This window comes from Macaca fascicularis, chromosome X (assembly GCF_037993035.2).
Source record: "Macaca fascicularis isolate 582-1 chromosome X, T2T-MFA8v1.1".
In the NCBI taxonomy this organism is placed as follows: domain Eukaryota; kingdom Metazoa; phylum Chordata; class Mammalia; order Primates; family Cercopithecidae; genus Macaca; species Macaca fascicularis.
In genome coordinates this window covers 18,614,616-18,627,752 of record NC_088395.1, presented here as the reverse complement: position 1 = coordinate 18,627,752, position 13,137 = coordinate 18,614,616, and the positions used below count along the sequence as shown (strand labels likewise).

The 13,137-nt window shown below is 38.9% G+C and overlaps 1 protein-coding gene across 15 annotated transcripts in view; it reads right to left on the bottom strand.

The window, feature by feature from the left end:
- PPEF1 (protein phosphatase with EF-hand domain 1) overlaps positions 1 to 13,137 on the bottom strand; it is a 149,919-nt gene that overhangs the window by 68,152 nt on the left and 68,630 nt on the right. For all 15 annotated transcript variants that reach the window (XR_012429808.1, XR_012429809.1, XM_074028973.1 and 12 more), the window contains 2 exons: positions 6,610 to 6,770; positions 645 to 759 (listed from right to left, as the gene is read on the bottom strand). Coding sequence is in view for 13 of the 15 variants with exons in the window: in XM_074028973.1 (XP_073885074.1) it covers positions 645 to 759; positions 6,610 to 6,770 (276 nt within the window). In the remaining 2 variants the exon portion in view is untranslated. The remainder of the gene's footprint in view (positions 1 to 644; positions 760 to 6,609; positions 6,771 to 13,137) is intronic.

Below are 13,137 nucleotides of genomic sequence, written 5' to 3'. Positions count from 1 at the left end.
AGTTAAGGGAATTGCTGTTCCTTCCACGCACCCCACTCTCAAGCAGTTGCAAGCACGCTGAGCACCAACTGTGAGGAATTTCAATGCGTACTGTTTCTTGAAGCAATATCCTGCCAGGCTGGCCTATATGATAGCAAAATCTCAAATCTTGTTATTTAAAAGAACAAGAAACAGATTTCTGGGACATTCCCACTCTTCTAAAAGCTGCAGAGACCAGTTGGAAAAATCTAAAACAGCAGCCAAGGGCAGAGAAGAATTTAATCTCCACCCTGCCATGGGTTTTTCTCTTCCCAGCATAAGTGGCATGCAGAGGCCCACCTAGAAAAAGCAATGTGGAACAAAGAGAATGAGAGCTAGACGGAGGGCAAAGAATGCTTATTCCACCCATGGGTGGTTTTTCCATATTAAAATGCTGTCTGCCTTTATAAAAAGCTACGAGCTCTTTAATTTCTCACATAATTAATTCCTGCCAGCTGGTATGCAAAACAAAGACAAGATGGGGAACAGTATTATCATGATAGATAATTCTATATTAACATTTTTCCCTTAACACAGTCCAATTTACACAGTTTTCAAGTTAGGCAAACGATGTAGGACCAAGAGGCTCCTAAATATTAATTTGACAACTCTGGTCTGAAACTTACCACAGATTGTTAACTCTTTGGAGGGAGAAGTTTGTACATGAGTGAAATTCGGCATTTGCTTCAGGACTTTCTTGGTTTCAAATAGCACCTCTAAGACATAATGGGCATGAAGTATCTGTGAGGGGGAAGCAGAGAAAACAGATGTAATGAACAAGGAAGACAGACATGACTGTATAAAAAACTGTAAAGGTGGAGCACGTGCGCACGTTTCAGGTCACTGTATTTCAGGATAATCTCTCAATTATTCTGAAATAGATCATTCTAGCACAGTGTCTGGCATATAATAAGCCCTCAGTGGACATGTGTAACTGAAAAAATGAATCCTCATCCCAGGTCCTTAGAGCCCAAGAGAAGTGAAGGGAGGCACGCCCTTGCCCTAGGGAAACATGCAGACAAAAAGCCAATTGTAATAAAAAAAGAGAAAAAGAAAAAGGAGAGAGAGAATGAAGAAAAAATGATAAATACATACTCCAAAATATAATATAGCATTGATGTGACTACTACACAAATTTAATGTATTTTAATAGGTCAAAACTATTTAGACCTATTGCCATATTGGACCTATGCTGTCCAATATGGCAGCCACTAGCCACATGGAACTATTGAGCATGTGAAATGGAGCTAATCTGAATTGAAATGTGCTGTAAGTGAAAAATTCACACTGGATTTTCAAGCTCTTTCCTTTTTTTTGTGGAGGGGGAAGAGATAGGGTCTTACTATGTTGCCCAGGCTGGTCTCGAACTTCTGGCCTCAAATGATCCTCCTGCCTCAGCCTCCCAAAGTGTTGGGATTACAGGTGTGAGCCACCACCCCCAGCCACATGTAATCTGTTGATTCCCAACACTGGCTTCAGTGTTACCTTAGCTTGTCATTGTAGTTTTTCTGGTCCATTGGTAGTACTAATCAGAGTAATTGTTGTCTAAAGGGGCAGTTTTGTTTTTTAAAAAAGCTAAATTAACAAATATTAACTGAGAATATATTGCAACAACAGAAAATTATTATGAAAATAATTTCTCTGGGTCTTTGGATTGACTAAAACCATTCTGGTCATACTAGTCCTTGCCTATAAGGCTATCTTTCCATAGCATTAGAATTATATTTACAACTGCAATATTAAATACTCAAGATGATTAACTCAGATGGCAGTCTCTCCATTTATAAATATACTCAGGTTAAATAACCACTTTAATAAAATAGTCACATTCTTTTAAGTTAGAGGAAAATACTACCTTTAAAGAATATTTCTTTTTAAAAAAGCAGTTTTAGGGCCGGGCACAGTGGCTCACACCTGTAATCCTAGCACTCTGGAAGGCCGAGGCGGGCAGATCACTTGAGGTCAGAAGTTCGAGACCAGCCTGGCCAAAATGGTGAAACCCTGTCTCTATTAAAAATACAAAAATTAGCCAGGCGTGGTGGCACGTGCCTGTAGTCCCAGCTACTCAGGAGGCTCAGGCAGGAGAATCGCTTGAACTTGGGAGGTGGAGGTTGCAGTGAGCCGAGATTGCGCCACTGCACTCCAGCCTGGGCAACAGAGTAAGACTGTACCTCAAAAAAAAAAAAGCAGTTTTAAAATGGAGAAACAAGTCCTTTTTTTAGTTGAAATAAAATTTTAAATAGTAGAAATGGGTAAAATAATGAAAAGTCATTTTCCGTCTCCCCTAGATCATATTCCCCTAATCTCTACCCCTAGAAACAGGCACTGTTAAAAGTATCATATCTTTCCCAGAAATATTCTATGTGTTTGCAAGCATACAAAAATCAATATAACCACAGATGAATATTAAAATGCATGTATAAACATATAATCCCTTAAATACAATGTGCTATATCCATACAAAGTAACATTATTCAGCTAAAAATAGGAAGGAAGTACTGATCCATGCTACCATGGATGAACCCTGAAAACATGCCAAGCAACAGATGCCAGGCACAAAAGGCCACATATATTGTATGATTCCACTTATAGGAAGTGTTCATATTAGACAAATCCATAGAGACAGAAGGTAAATTAGTATTGCCAGGGGCTAGGGAGGGAGCAAATGGGATTGATTGCTAATGGGGTTTTGTTTGGGGGTGATGAAAATGCTCTGGAATTACATAGTGGTGATGGTTGCACAACATTTTTAATATACTAAAAACTGTTGAATCATACACTTTTTTTTTTGGCAGGGGGGACAGAGTCTCACTCTGTCGCCCAGGCTGGAGTGCAGTGGCACAATTATTTATGAAATAAATACTCTTAAAAAACCAATGGGTAATACAAAGATCACAAGGGAAATTAGAAAATACTTTGAGATGAATAAAAATGAAAACACAACACATCAAAACTTATGGGATACAGCAAAAGCAGTGTTCAGAGAGAAATCTGTAGCTGTAAATGCATGCATTAAAAAAGAAGGATTTCACATCAATAAACTAACTTAATATTTTGACAAAGAAAATAAGAATTAGAGTGGAGATAAATGAAATAAAGAATAGAAAAACAATAGAGAGAATTAACAAAACCAAAAGTTGGTTCTTTGAAAAGATCAACAAAATTAACAAACCTTTAAGCTAGACTGACTAAGAAAAGAGAGAAAATGAAAATAACTAAAATCAGAAACTAAAGTGGGGACATTACCATCAACCTTAAAGAAATAAAAAGGGGTTATGAGAAAATACAATGAACAATTGTACACCAACAAATTAGGTAATTTAGATGAGATGAACAAATTCTTAGAAACTCACAAATTACCAAAACAGACTCAAGAAGAAATAAAAAATCTGAACAGATCTAGAACAAGAGATTGGATCTGTCATCAAAAACCTCCTAATAAAGAAAAGTCCAAGACCAAATGGCTTCAATGGTGAACTCTACTAAACATTTAAATTAGAATTAACACCAATCCTTCTCAAACTCTTCCAAAAACAGAATAAAAGGAAGCAATTCCTAACTCACTCTACGAGATCAGTATTACCCTGATACCAAAGCCAGGCAAAGACACTACAAGAAAAGAAAATTACAGACCAATATCCCTTATGAAATAGATGCAAAAATTCTCAACATAATACCAGCAAACCAAATACAACAGCATTTTAAAGGGATTATATACCATGGCCAAGAGGGATTTATATTTACAAGGCTGGTTCAACATAACAAAATTATTCAATATATCACATCACATTAATAGAATGAAGGGTAAAAAACACACAATCATCTCAATTGATGCAAATAAAAGCATTTAACAAAATCCAACACCTTTTCATGATAAAACCACTCAGAAAACTAAGAATTGAAGGAAATTTCCTCAAAATGATAAAAGACCTTTATGAAAAACCTACAACTAACATTAAACTCAGTGGTGAAAGATTGAAAGCTTTCCCCCTACGATGAGGAACAAAATAAACACGCCTACTTTCACATTGATATTCAATATTGTGGTGGAAGTTCTAGCCAGAGCAATTGAGCAAGAAAAAGAAACAAAAGGCATCCAAATCAGAAAGAAGGAAATAAAACTATATTCACAGATAACATGTCTGGTATATAGAATATTCAAAAGAATATACCACACATGCACACACACACACACACAAACACACACAAACTACTAGAGCTAACAAGTATATTCGTCAAAGCTGCAGAGTGTAAGATCAACACACACGTAATGAGCAATCAAAAAAGGAATTAAGAAAACAATTCCTTTTATAATATCAACCAAAAGAATAAATTAATAATAAATTTAACCAAGGTGATGAAAGACTTGCCCACTAAAAACCACAAAACATCGCTGAAAGAAATTAAACACATAAATAAATGGAAAGACACCATGGGTTGAAAGACTTACATTGTGAGGATGGCAATTATTACCCAAAGTGATACAGCAATTCAATGCAATCCCTATCAAAATCCCAATAGGCTTTTTTGCAAAAATGGAAAATTTGATCTTCAAATTCATTGCAAGGGGCCCCAAATAGCCAAAACAATAATGAAGAACAACTTCAACATTGCAAAAGAACAAAGTTGAAGGACTCACACTTCCCTATTTCAAAACTTATTACAAAGCTACAGCAATCAAGACAGTGTGGTACTGGCACAGACACATAGACCAATAGAATAGAACTGAGAGTCCAATAACAAACCCATATATCTATGGCCTATAGATTTTTGTTTGTTTGTTTTTTTGAGATGGAGTCTTGTTTTCTCGCCCAGGCTAGAGTGCAGTGGCGCGATCTCGGCTCATTGCAACCTCCACCTTTCGGGTTCAAGCAATTCTTCAGCCTCAGCCTCCTGAGTAGCTGGGATTACAGGCATGAGCCACCATGCCTGGCTAATTTTTGTAGTTTTAGTAGAGACAGGGTTTCACCATGTTGGTCAGGCTGCTCTTGAACCCCTGACCTCAGGTGATGCACCTGCGTCGGCCTCCCAAAGTGCTAGGATTACAAGCATGAGCCACCGTGCCTGGCCTGGCCTGGCCTATTGATTTTTGACAAGGGTGCAAAGACCACTCAATGGGGAAAGAACAGTCTCTTCAACAGATGGTGCTGGGACAACTGCATATCCATATGCAAAAAATTAATTTTGACTTCATACCATATATAGAAGCTAACTCAAAATCATTCACAGACGTAAGTGTAAAGGCTAAAACTATAAAAGTCTTAGAAGAAAACACAGAGGCAAGTCTTCATGACCTTAGATTTGACAATGGACTCTTAGATATGACACCAAAAGCACAAGCAACCAAGAAAAAACATGGATAAACTGGACTTTATCAAAATGTAACGCTTTTAGGCCTCAAAGAACATTATCAAGAAAATGAAAAAAACAACCTACATAATGGGAGAAAATATTTGCAAATCATATATCTGACAAGGAATTTATATTCAGAAAGAACTCTTATAACTCAATAATAAAAAGCCTGATTTTAAGTGGGCAAAGGATCTGCACAGATTTCTGCAAAGAAGGTATACAAATGGCCAATAAATACATGAAAAGATGCTCAACATCATTCGTCATTAGGGAAATGCAAAACAAAACCACAATGAAATGCCATGTCACACACACTAGGATGGCTATAATAAAAATAAAAATAAAAACAAAATAACAAGTGTTGGCAAAAACATAAAGAAATTGGAACCTTCATACATTGCTGGTAGAAATGCAAAATGGTGCCACTACTGTGGGAAGCAGTTTAGCAATTACTGGAAAATTTAAACATGGAGTTACCACATGATCCAGCATAGAACTACCATATGACCCCATGAAATATTCCTAGGTATATACCCAAGAGAACTGAGAACACATGTTTATACGAAAATCTGTGCATGAATATTCATAGCAGCATTGTTCATAATAGCCAAAAGGTGGAAAAGATCCGAATGTCCATTCACTGATAAATGGATAAACAAAATGTGGTATACAATGGAATATTATCAGCCATAAAAAGAAATTAAGTAATGATATATGATATGACATGAACAAACCTTTAAAACACTAAGTGAAAGAAGCCAAACACAAAAGGCCACATATTTGATGATTTCGTTTATATGAAATGTCTAGAATAGGCAAATCCATAGAGACAGAAAATAGAATAGTGGTTGCCAGGGGTGGGGAGGAGGAAATGATAATAGGAATGACCTTTCTATTGGGGGTGATGAAAATGTTCTGGAATTAGATATTGGTGATGGTTGCACAATCTTGTGAATGCAAGAAAAAAATCACTGAGTTGTACACTGTAATATGGTGAATTTTATGGTATGTGAATGATATCTCAGAAAATGGCAAATGAAATGCTGTTAGCCTATAGAAAGGAGCTTGCTGTGCACCTGAGGAGACTTCTATTAAATGGGTAACAGAGGGTAGTTCTCACTTAATGTGAACTGTTTTCTAAAGAAATGCATTTCTGCTGTAGTATGTCCATCCATTCTTTCAACAATTATTGGGCATCTGTTATGTACAAGAATCAAGGCAGCATCTGCTTACACTTACCTGTTGTTCCTTGAAGGCCTCAAGAAGTAAATCAATATCAGTACAAGTGAGAGGAAATTGTAGCCGAGGGCCATTATAGGAGTCTGGGACATCTATCAAGTCCACATAATCATGTCTGTCCCGCAAGTCCTGTTCGCTTTCAAGAGATTGATTTCTTAATTCTGGAAAAGGAAGGACAGAACCGGGGGGTGGGGTGGGAATCAACATTTCAATACTTAAATTTAATAAATATCTTCTTGAATACCTAGCCCATGTAAGGCACTGTGCTAAATGTTCTGCATACCAACATAGCCCACATATAACTGCGAGGAATGACTGACCCTGAGACCAGAACATTCACATGGGTCACCACCATCCCTTCCTGGGCAGATGTTTTACCACAGCAGTGGGTCCATGGCCAGTGGGAAGGGGAGGCAGGAGCACAGGGAAAATTGACCAATCAAGGTATCTGGATGATCGAAGCTCTAGCTCTAAGTTTTTTGCCCACTCTTACATCTCAGACTTTTACAACTAGGGCGGAAAACAGAACAATACATTATATCTGGTTCAAACATCTGCTGCTATTCAGAACCTACAGAAAATTTAACTGCAACATTCAATTTTTCCCCTGTTAAACACTTCAGAGGATTCTATTTAGCTGTAATGGATTTGTTTTTCTCTGTACATAAAAATAAATTTTCTGACATGATTTTCATTCTTTCTTGGTAACAAAGCAGATAAAGTTAAATGTCAAACCACAGGCAGAAATACCCAAAGAAGCTCTCAGTCTCGGAGAGACAGTTCTACATAACGGAGTGCCTGCATTGTCCATTTTAGTGGGTGCTGAGACCCAGGGTCCTTGCCTGCTAGATTGCCCATGAAACAGTCAGCCCCAGTACAGAAATCAAGACAATTCAGATAGAGAAAGACGAAAGGAAACATGGTAGATTGATTGCAAAAGTGATCCCAATTCTCTATCCCACCTTCTATCCATGCTCTTTGTAATGTACTTTTGCAGCTACTCCCGTCAAGAGTGTGTTTCCCCATCCCTTCAAACCGGCTGGGCTCATGACTTGTATTGGCCTAAAGAATGTGATGGAAGTGCTATGTACCAGTTCCAAGCCCAGGTCTCTCTGGAGGCTTTGTATGCTTTCATGCTCTCTTTAGGAACGATGCTACTACCACAAAGCCTAGGCTAGGCTTGAGAAAGATCCAAGACCATGTAGAGCTGAGCTGAGTCATCCTAGCCAAGGCTGTCCTAGATCAGCCCCCAGCCAGCAGCCACCAGAGTTCGCTCTGGACACATGAGTGAACTCCAGTGAAGACCCAAAAAATTGCCAAATCAAGCCTGCCAAGATCAGCAGAAGTGTTCAGCTAATCTGTAGACTTGTTAGCAAAAAGAAATGTTGATTACATGCCACTGAGGTATGGTGGTTGTTTAATACACAATATTCTTGCAGATAATGACCCAGAGGACAATGACATACTCTTCAACTCATTAACACTGAATTGTTACAAAGGCCATTCTTCAGAAGTTCTCTGCAAATAGTTTCTCTTTTAAAATATTCAGAGTGGTCAAGTTTGGAAGGTATAATGTTAGCAGATATAGACAAAATACATTTTTTTCATGATCCAGTTATGCTGAGAGATTACAGTTAAGAACTAAACGTGAAAAATGTTTTCTAAAGTCATACTGTTTGGTAATTTAAAAAATATTTTCTAAATTATTGTGTATCACAGTGTTTTCTGGTGGCGGTTGATGATGTTTTATAAGAAGTTGAATTTAGGAGTAATAATGTCTGTCCTTAATGTGGTCCAGGAGTGGTTATTTTTCTCATTTGGGTTTGGCTTGAGATTTAAGAATAACTTAATTATTTCAATTTATATTTAAAGACTACAAAGGCAGAGCATCTTGATAACTTTATCTCAGGTTCATTACATAGGCAGTAAAGCCTACATACTTCACTGTCTTCAATGCTCATGCCTCCCTTTTCAATTTGGTAGTCATTCCTGGACATAAATCTTGTTCCAAATGACAACTTTCCTTTTCCTGACTGTACACACGGAAATACCAAGCAACTCTTAGAAAAAACAAATAACAGCAAAAACGAAAACCCTCAGTAGTTTCACTACATCATCTAACAGAATTATAAAGGTTATTTTCTGTTATAGACTCTAAAAAATAAAGTGAATATGGAATGCATGGTCAAAACTAGGGGATTTTGTTTTTTTAGATGGGGGAGGAATTTATGGTATGATTGCAGTGTTCACGAGAAAGGCAGTGAAACAGCCTGGGCAACATGGTGAAACCTCGTCTCTACAAAAAATACAGAAAACTAGCTGGGCATAGTGGCGTGCACCTACAATTCCAGCTACTCAGGAGGCTGAGGCAGGAGGATGAGCCCAGGAGGTCAAGGCTGCAGTGAGGCGTGATTGTGCCACTGCACTCCAGCCTAGGCAACACAGCAAGACCCCTGTCTCAAAAAGAAAGAAAGAAAGGCAGCATAGCTTGAAGCATGCCTGATTTAGAAAGGCAGATGCTGGAGGGAAAGAGGAAATGAAATTGAGGATGCAGCTATGGATGCAGACAGGCATATGGGACCACCCATGGAGCTGTTCCCAGCCCCCTTTCTCCCTTCCAAATCCTCAGAGGCCTGGCAACTTCATAGTCACTTCCTCCCTTGCCTGTATCTCCAGCATGATCCTCTCTTCAGACTCCATAACACAATTAAACATAGTTGGAGACTCCTCCGATCTAAGATGTCACCCCTGGACTTCGCATCTGCCCCACACTGGCAATGCTTTCCTCTCCCAGCCCAGCACTCTGTCTTTATTGTTCCCACTCTTCCCTCTCCCTGGACTACCCTTGCTTTCTCTTCTTTGGACAATTTCTCATCCTTTAAAACTCAGCAACCCCTGCCCAGGTTGAACCCCAGGCCACACCTTTTCCAAGGCATCATGCTGATAATGACAAGAATGGGAGCTCCCAGTTACTGATGTGCCAGGCACTGTTCTAAGCACCTTACATATGTGTATTCATGTGATGACCGAAGCTATCCTATGAGATTAATATTGTTGGTATCCCCATTTTATATTTGAGGAAAATGGGGTACAGCATGTAAGTAGGAGAGATGGAACTTAACCCCAGAGAAGCTGGCTTCAAGCTCAAACTCTTTTTTTTTTTTTTTTTTGAGACGGAGTCTCACGCTGTTGCCCAGGCTGGAGTGCAGTGGCGCGATCTCGGCTCACTGCAAGCTCCGCCTCCCGGGTTCCCGCCATTCTCCTGCCTCAGCCTCCTGAGTAGCTGGGACTACAGGCGCCCGCCACCGCGCCCGGCTAATTTTTTGTATTTTTAGTGAGACGGGGTTTCACTGTGGTCTCGATCTCCTGACCTTGTGATCCGCCCGCCTCGGCCTCCCAAAGTGCTGGGATTACAGGCTTGAGCCACCGCGCCCGGCCTCAAACTCTTAACCATTACGCTTTTACTACATATTAAAATGTAACTATGCTACATGATACCTATAGTGTTATTTATATACTTATAACCAATTTATTTAGTAATCCCAACTCTGTGAGCAATAAAGCAAAAATCATTTTATTTTCCCAATCGTTGCCTCCACCCATGCTCTGTCATCTCTCCCTTTTCCATTAGCTAACTGACACAGCAAATCAATTCCATCCCTTCTAATTATGAAGACTCAGTCTTGTTACTTAAGAACAAAATCAAAATATTGTTTTCATTCTTTAAAAAAAGAGAAGCTTGGTCTACCATCCCTTCCATAGATCTGATGACCCTCATTGCCTAAAAGTTCAGTGACAAATATATGAAAAAGCACTAGTTCCCTAAACCGATTCTTAGTTAAAACTACTCAATATGAAGTATTAATCAATGTCAAATCATAATCCTTCTGCTGGTTTTTAGCAACACAAAACAGAATAACATAAATTCTCTTCCAGTAGGTAATGTGTCCTGTATGAAAACAATCAAAGGCTTTAACATTTCTTATGTATATGCTGTTCTTGTGGGCTAGAACTATTATAACTAATAACAATAATTTAATGAACAATATATAGAGATTTGTACAACATAGAATTAATCCTTACCTATTTGATTTACAATTTTGTCAACATGAATCTAAGCTAATTAAGAATTATAGGCAAATGATACCTTTACAAGTTGTTCTAAAGAAAATACATCAAAAATACCCCCTACACACAATCTTTTCTTTTACCCAGTACAGACTCAAAATCTGGACAGGGAAAAATTTAAAGCCCATAAATTTTTATACAACAATTTCTGCCTCTACCGCCCACATGTCACTTTGAAAACAAGCTCCAGATATTGCTGGAAAAAGAAAAGCAACAATTGAACTACATTTATAGTTATTTTTGTTTCTCAGTTATGAACCTGGATCAGAACCATTGGTGTCCATATAATAAATTCAATAGATGCCAAAATGACATTTCATAAAATTCAACATCTGTTCCTGATTTTTTTAAAACTTAGAAACAAGGAATGGAATAATACTCCTTAACATCGCTTTATAAATTTAAATCATCAATAATGGTTTTTCCATTAAATCATTAACAAAACAAGGATGCCCACTTTCATTGTTTCATTCTAACACTGTTCCACTATCTTTGGCCAACGCAATAAGACATGAAGCTGAAATAAGAGCAGTAATTATTGGGCTGGGCGCGGTGGCTCAAGCCTGTAATCCCAGCACTTTGGGAGGCCGAGACGGGCGGATCACAAGGTCAGGAGATCGAGACCATCCTGGCTAACACGGTGAAACCCCGTCTCTACTAAAAAATACAAAAACCTAGCCGGGCGAGGTGGCGGGCGTCTGTAGTCCCAGCTACTCGGGAGGCTGAGGCAGGAGAATGGCGTGAACCCGGGAGGCGGAACTTGCAGTGAGCTGAGATCCGGCCACTGCACTCCAGTCTGGGCGACAAAGCGAGACTCTGTCTCAACAACAACAACAACAACAAAAAAAAAAAAAAAAAAAAAGAGCAGTAATTATTGTATAGAAAGATATAAAAATAAAGTTACTTGTGGCCAACGTGATTAAATACCTACACCCAAGAAAATCAATTGAAAAAATCCCAGAATTGATGGGAGAATTAAATGTAGTACAGAGCCTGGGTATGGTGGCTCACACTTGTAATCCCAGCACTTTGGGAGGCCAAGGCAGGAGAATCACTTGAGTCCAGGAGTTCGAGATCAGCCTGGGCAACATGGCAAAACCCCTATACAAAATGCAAAAAAATTAGCTGGGCATGGTGGTGCATGCCTCTAGTCCCAGCTACTCAGGAGGCTGAGGTGGGAGGATCATCTGAGCCCAGGAGGTCAAGGCTGCAGTGAGCCATGATCACGTTACTGTGCTCTAGTCTGAGGGACAGAGTGAGACCCTGTCTCAAAATATATATATATATATATATATATATATATATATATATATATATGTGTGTGTGTGTGTGTGTGTGTGTATATATATGTATACTATAATAAATATATATTTTATATTATATATATATAAAATACAGACGTTAATCACACTGGTTTGAATCATAGCTTCTCCACCAATAAGATGAATAACCGTGGGAGATTACCTTCTAAGCCTCAGATTCCATATCTACAAAAAGGGGATGATAATACTACTAATCTAACTGGTTGGTCATGAAGACTAAATGAAATGATGTATTTAAAGCACTTAAATACATGGCACATGGTAAACATGTAACAAATATCAGCAATAAAAATAATATATTATTATTACTTAATAGTAGCACAATATAAGATAAATGGACATAATTCAAAAGCTTTACTAAACACTACCAACAACCAATGGAAGATATAATGGGGAAAATGTTCTGTTCACCATAGCAACAAAAAATATAAAATACCTGGTCCAATAGGACATTTTGGCTGATCTGCGAAGCAGAAAGAAAAGTGAAAACAACACTTCCACACACTCCAACCCACTCCCCGCTTCCGCCAGTCTCTGTTTAAACCTATGGCTATGTATGGCAGCTTCGGCTTTCTGCCTGTGGGAGGAGGCTGACGTGTGAAAAGTGGACTGGGAACGTTTCTGTGGAGTCTGTACTCCTCATGGAGTCCTATGCACTGGTGTTGAGCTCTTAAAGTGGTAGCACAGGGAGATCATCATGAGGTGGTAGGATTACAAGGACAAGTATGACTGCTTCCAGGGTCACCTCTTATCTTCAGAGCACCCAACGTGTCTCAAGATACTCCACGCCCCAGAGTTAAGACCGTTAATCTGGTGGCCCCAATATCTGGAAATGTTAAATAACCTTCTGGTTCCTAAAAATACCCTATTTAGGCTGGGCGTGGTGGCTCACGCCTGTAATCCCAGCACTTTGGAAGGCTGAGGTGGGTGGATCACCTGAGGTTGGGAGTTCAAGACCAGCCTGACCAACACGGAATAAATCCTGTCTCTACTAAAAATACAAAATTAGCCAGGTGTGGTGGCACAGGCCTGTAATCCCAGCTACTCGGGAGGCTGAGGCATGAGAATCACTTGAACC